Source organism: Aphidius gifuensis, linkage group LG5 (genome assembly GCF_014905175.1).
Source record: "Aphidius gifuensis isolate YNYX2018 linkage group LG5, ASM1490517v1, whole genome shotgun sequence".
Classification (NCBI taxonomy): domain Eukaryota; kingdom Metazoa; phylum Arthropoda; class Insecta; order Hymenoptera; family Braconidae; genus Aphidius; species Aphidius gifuensis.
In genome coordinates this window covers 4,613,287-4,623,450 of record NC_057792.1, presented here as the reverse complement: position 1 = coordinate 4,623,450, position 10,164 = coordinate 4,613,287, and the positions used below count along the sequence as shown (strand labels likewise).

Genomic DNA, 10,164 nt, shown 5'->3' with positions numbered 1-10,164 from the left:
CAGACTCAACCCCATCATTGCGTCTCAAGAAGAGCAAGAAGGCTGACTGTTGTCCTGACTATTTTGGTCTACGGGTCAAAGCTTGCTCCGAAAAATGAAAAAAGAGGAAAGATTATAAAAACATTTAATGCTTGATGTAAGAGTTACAATATTTTTAATTTTAAGTTCATTCGTAAACTTGTAAACAATGTGTATATAATTATTTTTTTTTTTTTTTGTTACAAAAAAAAGTCTTTCTTCAGCTGATTCACTTGGTCAAGTTCAACAGATATTAAGTGACAAAGGGGAACTATCGGAACGTATGAAGAAAGTCTTTGATAAAGCTATAAATCAAGAAAAAGAAGAACAAAAAACAGCATCTGAAGTGCCCATACAACGTATCATAAAAAAAATTCGAATAATGAAAAAACGTGATAAACACAATGAATTACTCGAATTATTACGAAAAAATGAAGTTGAATTGAAGTAAGTAAATTATTTTAATTTTATAAATATGAGAATGACAATAAATCACAAGTTTTTTATTTTACTATATATTATCATGTATATATGTCAAATTACAGCAAGACCGAATCTGGTATATTCTCAGTAATAACATCACCTCAGAGAAAGGAAAGACAAGCTCTTTTGGATAAACAATTACCTCTTGTGGCAGAATACTTGTGCATTCTGAAAAAAATAAGTCCATCTTCTGACAAAGGTGCAGCAAAACTTCGGTCAGCCGACAGCTGGCCTGATTATCCAGACTTTGACACGTAAGAATTGCATAATTTTAAATTTTAAATATTCTTAAACTCGTAAACAATGTTTATAATTTTTTTTTTATTTTTTTTTCCGTTACAAAAAAATTTTGTTCACTTTTTCAAATGGAAATAAAAATCAGTCAAGAATCAGATACAGATGAATCGGACTCAGATGAATCAGACTCAGATGAAAAAACATACGAAGAATTTCCAAAAATGGAAGACAGTAAATTTACAGGAACGGAAGACTTTAAAATGCATGTATTCCAGCAACAATCTTTTTTTTAGTATAACAATAATATATGTTAAAATGAAAAAAAAATCTTCATACCTTGTGATGATGAATTATCATTAAATGCAAATACATTTTTTTGTTGAAATATTAATTCTTATTTAATGTTTATAAATTGGTAAATGTTGAACAATAACAACAATAATTATTAAACTATAACTGTCTCTGGATTGAAATGGAAAAGAATGCAAAATTTAAACAATTAAAATATAAATATTTTTGATGAAAATCTTTAATTCTTGTATTATTTTTAGTACTTTGTAATACAATTGAATTAATAACATTTGTAAATCTGGAATGGTATTAAAATATTTAATAATAATGCTTGTATTACTATCAACAATTAAACATGAGCAGTAAGTGTTATTGATGTACTTGTTAAGTAGCTATAAATAACTTGTGTATCTTCAAGCTTTAAATCACTCCATACAATTTTTTATTTTTGAATATGATTATTATTTAAAAAAAAGAAAAATGACGATGATGATGATTAATTATTACGATTCCATCGCCAAATAGTAGCATCATCACATACACATAATAAAACAGAACCATCACGACTTAAACTTGTTTGTCTTATTGGTGCTGTACATTTTGGATGTTGTAATGATGAACATCTTGCTTGTCCTGGTTCTTCAACTTCTAAATCCCATACATATGTTCTACCAACTTGATTACCAAGTGCAATTGTTTTTTGCCAAAAATCCATTGAAAATCTAATAAACCATATATCACATTCTTTAAATTCAAAACGATGTAATACAGTTGCACTTGTTTCATTATTTCTTAAACGTGTATCTTCAAGTCTACCTGGTTTCCAACAAACAATACAATTTTCACATGATTTACTTAATATAAAATCACCATACCATTTAACACAATCAACATAATTTCTATGTACATCTCTTGTTGTAAAATCAGGAAAATGTTGTAATATTGAATCAAATGGACGTCCATTTCTTGTTGGATTAAAAAAATATGATTGTCGTATTGCATCTTGCATATCTGTTTTATCAAGTGACCATAATTTTAATGCATGATCCATACCACATGATATTATTCTTTCTCCTTTCATATCAAAATCAGCAGATAATACTTCATCACGATGTCCTTCAACACCACCAAATATTGCAATACAAACATCTGATTTAATATTCCATAGTCTTAATGCATGATCTTTTGATGCTGATAAAAGTATATTTGGATCTTTTGGATGTATTTTTAATTCATTAATAGCATGTCCATGACCAATATAATGTTTGATACATGTCATTGTAACTGGACTCAATACTCTTATAACACCTCTTGAACCAGCAACAGCAAGTAATGGTTTACCAGAATCTTCATATGTCCAAGCACAAGTATAAAAATTTTCTTCAGTATCTGGATCAGCATAACATTGACGTAAACGTATATTACTACCTTCTGGACATTCATAAATACTAACTCTGTTACTTCCAACAGATGCAAATATCATTGGTTCACCTTCTTTTAAATGATGATTAAATTGTACACCAAATAATGGCTGTCCATGATCTTCTTTTATATTACAACAATATTTATAAAGTGGTTTATCATTATTTATTTTATGTTTACTTGCTGTTTTACTTCTACGACGTCCCTTTCTACGTACACGTGTTGTTATTGTTGTTGGTGTATCACTTCTATGAGTTCCAGCTGTTGAATTACTACCAATACTACATTCTGTCTCATCACTATCATTTTCTGATTCTTCATGACTTGATGTATACACAGGCACTGGTGTACTTTTATTTGATACTTTTTTCATGTTTTTTTTTTATTTTTTTTCTTCAACTTATTATTTATTCAAATGTTTTAAATATTAAAAATTGGTAATCCTTGCTCAAGACTCAATACACCATCACATATATTTAATATTTTTTTAGCTAATTCAAGAGAATTATCAAGATCCTGAAATTGATTGATAAAAAATTATAAGATGCTTCAATTTAAAGAAACGTAATTTAAAAAATTAAATACTTACGTTAATGTTTGTTGTTAAAAAACTACGAATACTGTATTTATCAGCCAATTGTTGTGCTTTATAAAGAATTACACCAAGATTATTAAATTTTCCTTGACAATAAACCAAGCATGATTTACCAGAAATAAAATAGTCATCATCAACAAAACTGATATTTTTTTCCAACTAAATTATTAATGATAAACAAAAAAATTAATTAGGTTATGTTTAATGTTGTTAAATTATACAAAATATTGTTGTATAAAAATTAAAAACATACTTCAACTATTGATTGTGTGACTTGTCCATCAATTGCAAATACAATAAAATCAACAGCAAGATTAAAATTTGGTCTTGTAACTTCAGCAATAAATTCACATTGATGAACAACAATTCGGCACTTTCTTTCTTTAGCTGCTACATGTAGAGCATCAAAAACTTTATCACAAAGATCACTTGTTGCTACAACCTGTAATAAATTATAATTAATTATCAAATGTTTTTAATAAATAGTATAATATATATTAAATATTATTAATTATTATTATGGTTTTTAAATAATTAAATTAACAATACCAAAAATGAAATTGTGGCATTATTTGTTCGCAAGCTACCGCAATTTCTAAGAGCTCCCGCCATTTGCGCAATTTGTTTGGGTTTATAAATTTATCAATTACCAAAATATATATGTGTATTTATTATTTTATACATTTTGCATGCGGTGCAATAAAATAAAAAAACAAGAATTCCTAAGTAAAATTTTAATTATTTAAAATATAGAAATTGTTTATAATTATGCTAACTTGTTTTAGAAATTTCTAAACAATTTTTTAATTCATTCCCCGAGTAAGATACTTTTACCAAAAATGCTTTAAATATTTATAAATAAATAAATAATTTAACAAACAAGATTCATACATTTAGTGCAGTAGTATTTATTTTAATTTTAAATTAATAATTAACATTACCAATAATAACATTTATAAACATACAAGAACATTTTATTTTTTTGTAATTATTTTTGAAAAAAAATACTTTTCAATTGTTCATTACATAAATTTTTGACCTCATCATCAATCTCAATAAAATGAGCATTATTATTTTGTATAACAGCAAAAAAAATTCTTGAATTTGATAATTTTCCAACAATCCAATAACCACTCATTGTTTTAATAACAATTTCACCAGCTTCATTCATACGTTTAATATCATTATTAATATCAATAATAACTCGTAAAACTTCACTTGTTGTTGGTAACTCAGGACATAATTTTTTAGTTAAATGCATTGTACTTTTATATGCTAAATTTAAACTATTAAAATATAAATATTTTGGATCAGAATCTTTAATTCTTGTATTATTTTTAGTACTTTGTAATACAATTGAATTAATGACATTTAAAAATTGTAAATCTGGAATGGTATTTAAATTTTGTAAGTATTCAATGATAATACTTGTATTACTATCAACAAATAAACATATTGTTGAATTTAATGCATTATAAACAACAAGATAAAGTGATGTTGGTTTTTTTGTTTGATGATTTATAAATACTTTTGGTGATTTTGGTGTTATACCAATTTGTTCACCAGGATTATTATTTCTTTTAACAAATTTATTACATGATAAATCATCATCTGGATGAGCATTAGGTGTTATTGGTGTACTTGTTAAATAATTGTATATAACTTGTGTATCTTCAAGCTCTAAATCACTCCATACAAGTTGATTATCATATAAAAAAATTGTATTTTTAACTTGTGGTAATGTTGCTTTTATTTTATTCATAAAACATTGTACCTCTAAAAATGTTGTTTTATCTAATGGAAGATATTGTAAGCCTTGATAAACATCAAGTATATCACGATGATTTAATTTTAAATTAAATAAATAATCAGAAAAAAAATAATCTAATTTATGTCTGAGTAATGTTGGTGAACCACAATTTGGATCATCAAGAATTGTTTCAAATGAACCCATAAATAAACGAAATTGCATATATGCTTGTTTAACAATTGCTTGACAAACTTCATTTGATACTTCTTCATTATAATATTCAACATACTCAACACCATCTTTTAATTTTCTTAAAAATGGTACACCAACAATCTGCAAATTAATAAATATTTATTTAATAAATTATTATGAATAAATAAATTAAGCTTTTATTTTTTTTTGTTTACCATAACAATCCAAAAATCAGGCTCAGGTTCATAAAATATTTGACGTGTTTTGTGTGTATGACAAAATTCACAAGATTTACCAGGATTAAAAGATCTAAAAAAAAATCACAAAAATATACAATTTAATTGTTAAACACAAACACATGTAATTGTTGAAAATATTATTATTTTAATTACTCTGTAAATTTAATGATTGCTTCACTTAATCCAATATTTTTAATTTTAGAATCAATGTCTGTTTTTTCTGGATAATAATAGAGTATTTTTTTATCTTCCTAAAAAATTAACGATATTGATTAGTTTTATTATATTAAAATAATAAACAAACAATTGACATAAACAATGACTCACATCTCCTTCTTTTTTGGCATAAGTGCCATTAAAAATATAAAAATGATCCAATGTTATTTCTGGTTTAGAAGTCATTTTGTTAAAAAGACTTTATTCAATATCATAACTAGAATTAACTAAAATATATTTAATAACACTTTAATGAAATTGTTTATATTATTTTTGTGATAGTAACCTATCTAAATTTGACATGTCAATTTTGACAAGTACAGTAGAATAGTCAATAGACGAAAACTATTTATCATAGATATCAACAAGATCCAACTGTTTGTCGCTGGTGTGTTATTCTTAAATTAAGAATTGTTTTTTTTTTTTTTTGCAATAATTTTTTTTTTTATATGACAATATTTTGTTATTGCCAACAAACACCTGTCACATTTTAAAAATAAAAAACATAATAAAATCCTCGTGTGGAATAAATTAATTAATCAAGATGATTTAAAAAATAATCATCGTGGAGCACAACTGGAAAGCAAAAATGCTCTCCAGGAGATTTTTTTTTTAAATAAATATTTTAATTGTTAGGTATATATTTTGTTGATATAAAAAACATGCCAACAAGACTCATTGAAAAAAAACTCACTAAAAAATAATTAATAAAAAATTATTTATATTTTTACCATTATAAATAAGTTTTTAAAATGAAAATAAACATTTAAATAATAACAATTTTTTTATCAATTATTTATTTACTATAATAAATAAACAAAAATATGAAAAGTTTTTTTTTTATAAAATATGATTAATTAGTAGTTTAAATTTAATCATCACAAGATATAAAAATAATTATTTCAATATTTTTATTATCAAGTTATTGTTATGCTAAAAGAGGGGTTGCTGATGTTATTGATCAAGCATTACATGTGATTTATCAAATGGCTTATTTATATAAAAATTATATTTCAGTTGTTTTTTATTTTTTAATTTAATAAATTTTCCATCCACAATTGCTTGATGTTTTTAGAGGCATTCTTCTTCTATAGCTTTGTAACAGAAAAAATAAAAAACAAAAAAAAACAATCATAAATATCGTTTACAAGTTAATGGATATTAAAAATTATGAATAATAAAACTCTTACGCTACTTTAGCGGAATCTTCAAGACTTAGCTTAATAATAGCTGCGAGCTCTACTAAAAGAGCCATTTGCTCACTTTGAAGAGTTGTTAGTTTGTTTTTATGAGCATCTGTCATAGGTGTTGGTTCATTTTGTTTGTGACGACTGTAATTTAAAATATAAATAATAATATAGTAAAATAAAAAATTTTTGATTTATGGTCATTTTAATGTTTATAAACTTAAAGTAATTTACTTACTGAATTTCATCGTCTTTTTTGTGTAACAATAGTTTTACTGCTACGTGTCTTTTAATTAGTACTAATCGATTATGCTTTATGGTAGCTTCACTAATATTTCGTGGTCTATAATAATCTAGACGACCACTATTTTTGTTTGACAGAAAAAAAGAAAACAATTATAAACAAGATTTGTAAAATTGAAAATAATGTAATTTCTTACCTGGCTTCTATACGTTGATCTTCCTCTTCTCTGTCTTTTTTAAGTTTTTCATAAACAGCCTCGATTTTTTCTTCAAAACTTGAATTTGAAGAAAAAGAAGACATGATAAGTTTATTATGTATGTTGTCTTTTTTTTTTTTTTTACCTAGAGATGATTATCTTCAACAACGTGGTGGGATAGAACAGAATAGTTGTCAGAATAGAATTATTGTCAGTGATCATGGAGGTGTATAAACTCCATGGTCAGTGATCTAAACATACATAGAGGGGTAAACCAGCTAAAGAATGTGGCAACAGTTTTCATGTAAACCATGAAGAGAAATATATATTTAAGCTAAACATGTCGCCTTATTCTTTCGCCAGGTACATCATTTGAAATAAAAAAAAAAAATAAATAAATAAAAAACACCATACTGCACCATACAAATATGAAATAATAAAAATAATAATAAACATATGAAAAATATGAAAAACTATTTTGTTAATTAATTGAAAAATATTGCTGATATTTTTTTTATTCATTTTAGTTTTTGTTTACATAAACAATATAAATTTAAAATATCCGAACATGAATAATACTAAAATATAAAATAGAAATAAACATGATTATAATAATAAAATATTAATATATATAATATACTTTTATTAAAAATATAAACTAATGGAAGATTATAAATATAAAATTATATTTTTGCTATGCCCATGTTGTTTGTTAATGTATTGTGTATTTAAATTAACGTAATTCTTGATATAGTGACATGCCTGCTGATTGTTCAGTAATACCTTGTGCAGCAAGTTCAGATAATGTACGATCAAGATAACTAATATCTGGCCAACCATGACCAGATGTTGAATGTCCAAGTTCAGTTTTATGATGTATTTCATTCCATGTAACAACATCTTCACGTCCAGTTGTAACTGAACGACCAATTGTAAATGTTAAACGTCTTTCAAATGCAATTTGTAATAATCTTAATACTTGACGTCCTAAATCATTATCAGGTAAATAACATATTCTTGGAAAACCAACAGCATAATATGTTTGTCCTGGATTTGGATGTTCTGGTCCTTGAATACCTGATGGTATACTAAAAATTAAAACAATTTAAATTATTTATCATTCATCATTAAATAATAATAATAAAGTAAATACTAACTCATATGTTATTTGAATTGTGTGTGAATGTGGAAAGCCTGGTAATGATCTTGATATACGAGTCCAATTCATACTTCCAGGTGGTTGATTACCTCTTTTTTCTCCATAAATCATACGACATACTGGACACTGTATATACATTGAATTTGCAACACAATTTGAACTCAACATTGCATTTAAACATGCAAGATGTAATCTATGACGACAACGTGTTAATTCAACAGTTAATGGTTCTGGTGTACCAAGACAAACTGGACATGAATCTGTACCATCACTTTCTACAACTTTAACATATTGTGATATAACATCTGAATGTACATCAACACCAACAGCATCTTTAAATGCATCATCACTACCAACACTACTATCAAGTAAATCAATTGGATTTTCATGACTAAGATATGTTGATACTGTATCAACACTTGGTCGACGTCCAGATTTTGTACTACTAGAATCAACATCAAGTAAACTTTCCCAATTTTTTTGTTGTTTTGATGTTGCATGTTGATCAATTTGTGATCTTGTTGTTGTTGTTGTTCCTGCTGCTGTTGTTGTTTGTTGTGATGATTGTGTTGATGGAGCTGTTGTTGTTGTTGTTGAATTATTATTATCTATACTGTGTTTATTACTTGTACTAAAAATATTAAAATTACTCAGTATAACACGTGCAATATTTGTTGCTCCATTATCACTACTTTTATTTTTTTTACTATTTTTTTTACTACTACCACATGGTTGTTTTTTATGAGTTGATTTATTATTTAAATTTTTAACTTGTAATTGTGGTAATGGTTTTTTACCAGTTGCATATTGTAATTCTTCAAGTGTTACTTTGACTAGTGGATATGGAGCTTGTTGTACACGACGAATTGGTCTAACATATCCAGAACAACATCTAACTTGTGTTAAATTACAAAAATTTATAATATATGGAAAACCAAGATATGTTTTTGATACATCAATTGTTTTATTACCCTAGAATAATATTAAAATTAATTTTCATACTATTATTTTATAGAGAAAATAAATCATTAAATAAATATAAACATACCATTGCCCATGATTCTTCAATAAGACATTGTACATCCATATCATAAGTATGCCAATCATATTCTTCTTCCCCTAACATTGTGTATTTCTTCTCCATCATCACTACATTGTGTTTTTGTTTTTAAATTAATATAATATTGATCAAGTGTTGGATCAGCATCATTTAAAAAAACTTGTGTTAATTTTTTAAAATGTGCTCTTTCAAGATGTTGTGATACTGCTGGATTATATGGTCTCCATCTACCTTGACGATTTTCCCATTCCCATACAACCACAGCATGTCCATGTTCTTGTACATGATGTTGTCCCTGGGCGTTCATCTCCACAATGGAATTTATGTATATATTATTTATACCCAATTATGTATACACTTTATTCAACAGCATCAAGTATTCACACACAAATATACAACTACCAATAAAAGCGTGAGAACATATTTGTTTCAATTTACAATAAAAAATAAATATTATTTATTTAGTAAATATTATTATACTCAAATATTTTTTTATTTATTATTTAGTATTTTTATATAAAATACATTATTATTAATTTTAGAAATATTATTATTATATTTTTGAACTTGTGTGATTTAAAAATTAAATTTAATGTTTGTTTGGCAATAAAGGGTTAAAACAGGTTGAAAGTGGCAATGGCCTAAACAATGTCACTTGTACATATATCACACATACATCCAAGAAGAGGCTGGATCCTGGTTGGTCCATTGAAGATGATGTTGAGAAGAGACATCTGCATTCTATGAAAACGTTTACATGTGTAGTTACATGTAAAGCAGCTCTCTCTCTTTGCGCAATTTGTTATTTGTGTCATCAATTAATTACAATATAACAAATAATTTAATTAGTGTTATATGACTGTTGTTATAATCAA

General features: G+C 25.7%; 6 protein-coding genes across 6 annotated transcripts; 1 reads left to right on the top strand and 5 right to left on the bottom strand.

Moving 5' to 3' along the window:
• Window positions 1–238: 238 nt before the first annotated feature.
• LOC122856251 lies at window positions 239–1,031 on the top strand. Its single transcript, XM_044157944.1, has 3 exons — window positions 239–465; window positions 564–755; window positions 884–1,031. The coding sequence occupies exons 1-3, from the start codon at window positions 302–304 to the stop codon at window positions 1,029–1,031; spliced, it is 504 nt and encodes a 167-aa protein (XP_044013879.1). The 5' UTR covers window positions 239–301.
• A 305-nt stretch (window positions 1,032–1,336) lies between these two features.
• Window positions 1,337–2,824, bottom strand: LOC122857044 (polycomb protein eed-B-like). The gene has a single exon (XM_044159019.1). It carries the CDS (start codon window positions 2,822–2,824, stop codon window positions 1,526–1,528), a length of 1,299 nt encoding a protein of 432 aa, XP_044014954.1. The 3' UTR covers window positions 1,337–1,525.
• Window positions 2,825–2,853: 29 nt separating this feature from the next.
• LOC122857049 lies at window positions 2,854–3,678 on the bottom strand. Its single transcript, XM_044159025.1, has 4 exons — window positions 3,596–3,678; window positions 3,300–3,488; window positions 3,041–3,205; window positions 2,854–2,967 (listed from the first exon to the last, which is right to left on the bottom strand). The coding sequence occupies exons 1-4, from the start codon at window positions 3,656–3,658 to the stop codon at window positions 2,872–2,874; spliced, it is 513 nt and encodes a 170-aa protein (XP_044014960.1). The 5' UTR covers window positions 3,659–3,678; the 3' UTR covers window positions 2,854–2,871.
• A 256-nt stretch (window positions 3,679–3,934) lies between these two features.
• Window positions 3,935–5,819, bottom strand: LOC122857043 (vacuolar fusion protein CCZ1 homolog). Its single transcript, XM_044159018.1, has 4 exons — window positions 5,555–5,819; window positions 5,381–5,478; window positions 5,204–5,297; window positions 3,935–5,129 (listed from the first exon to the last, which is right to left on the bottom strand). The coding sequence occupies exons 1-4, from the start codon at window positions 5,627–5,629 to the stop codon at window positions 4,035–4,037; spliced, it is 1,362 nt and encodes a 453-aa protein (XP_044014953.1). The 5' UTR covers window positions 5,630–5,819; the 3' UTR covers window positions 3,935–4,034.
• Window positions 5,820–6,364: 545 nt separating this feature from the next.
• Window positions 6,365–7,174, bottom strand: LOC122856250. The gene is made up of 4 exons (XM_044157943.1): window positions 7,071–7,174; window positions 6,869–6,994; window positions 6,634–6,774; window positions 6,365–6,537 (listed from the first exon to the last, which is right to left on the bottom strand). Exons 1-4 carry the CDS (start codon window positions 7,172–7,174, stop codon window positions 6,480–6,482), a joined length of 429 nt encoding a protein of 142 aa, XP_044013878.1. The 3' UTR covers window positions 6,365–6,479.
• A 554-nt stretch (window positions 7,175–7,728) lies between these two features.
• On the bottom strand, window positions 7,729–9,785 carry LOC122857042 (protein deltex-like). The gene is given in 4 exon segments (XM_044159017.1): window positions 7,729–8,158; window positions 8,228–9,201; window positions 9,278–9,347; window positions 9,349–9,785. Coding segments are annotated over 4 exon segments (1,647 nt in total). The 5' UTR covers window positions 9,597–9,785; the 3' UTR covers window positions 7,729–7,803.
• Window positions 9,786–10,164: the final 379 nt, after the last annotated feature.

What these genes read in the sequence shown, in the direction of transcription:
- LOC122856251 (XM_044157944.1), top strand. Translation starts at nt 302, where the DNA reads ATGAAGAAAGTCTTTGATAAAGCTATAAATCAAGAAAAAGAAGAACAA. An exon ending in AAAAATGAAGTTGAATTGAA is followed by an intron (nt 466 to 563) that starts GTAAGTAAATTA and finishes GTCAAATTACAG; the next exon opens with CAAGACCGAATCTGGTATAT. An exon ending in GATTATCCAGACTTTGACAC is followed by an intron (nt 756 to 883) that starts GTAAGAATTGCA and finishes AATAAAAATCAG; the next exon opens with TCAAGAATCAGATACAGATG.
- LOC122857044 (XM_044159019.1), bottom strand. Translation starts at nt 2,824, where the DNA reads ATGAAAAAAGTATCAAATAAAAGTACACCAGTGCCTGTGTATACATCA.
- LOC122857049 (XM_044159025.1), bottom strand. Translation starts at nt 3,658, where the DNA reads ATGGCGGGAGCTCTTAGAAATTGCGGTAGCTTGCGAACAAATAATGCC. An exon ending in ATGCCACAATTTCATTTTTG is followed by an intron (nt 3,489 to 3,595) that starts GTATTGTTAATT and finishes AATTTATTACAG; the next exon opens with GTTGTAGCAACAAGTGATCT. An exon ending in TCACACAATCAATAGTTGAA is followed by an intron (nt 3,206 to 3,299) that starts GTATGTTTTTAA and finishes TTAATAATTTAG; the next exon opens with TTGGAAAAAAATATCAGTTT.
- LOC122857043 (XM_044159018.1), bottom strand. Translation starts at nt 5,629, where the DNA reads ATGACTTCTAAACCAGAAATAACATTGGATCATTTTTATATTTTTAAT. An exon ending in ATGCCAAAAAAGAAGGAGAT is followed by an intron (nt 5,479 to 5,554) that starts GTGAGTCATTGT and finishes TTAATTTTTTAG; the next exon opens with GAAGATAAAAAAATACTCTA. An exon ending in CTGATTTTTGGATTGTTATG is followed by an intron (nt 5,130 to 5,203) that starts GTAAACAAAAAA and finishes ATTAATTTGCAG; the next exon opens with ATTGTTGGTGTACCATTTTT.
- LOC122856250 (XM_044157943.1), bottom strand. Translation starts at nt 7,174, where the DNA reads ATGTCTTCTTTTTCTTCAAATTCAAGTTTTGAAGAAAAAATCGAGGCT. An exon ending in GATCAACGTATAGAAGCCAG is followed by an intron (nt 6,995 to 7,070) that starts GTAAGAAATTAC and finishes AAACAAAAATAG; the next exon opens with TGGTCGTCTAGATTATTATA. An exon ending in GAAGATTCCGCTAAAGTAGC is followed by an intron (nt 6,538 to 6,633) that starts GTAAGAGTTTTA and finishes TCTGTTACAAAG; the next exon opens with CTATAGAAGAAGAATGCCTC.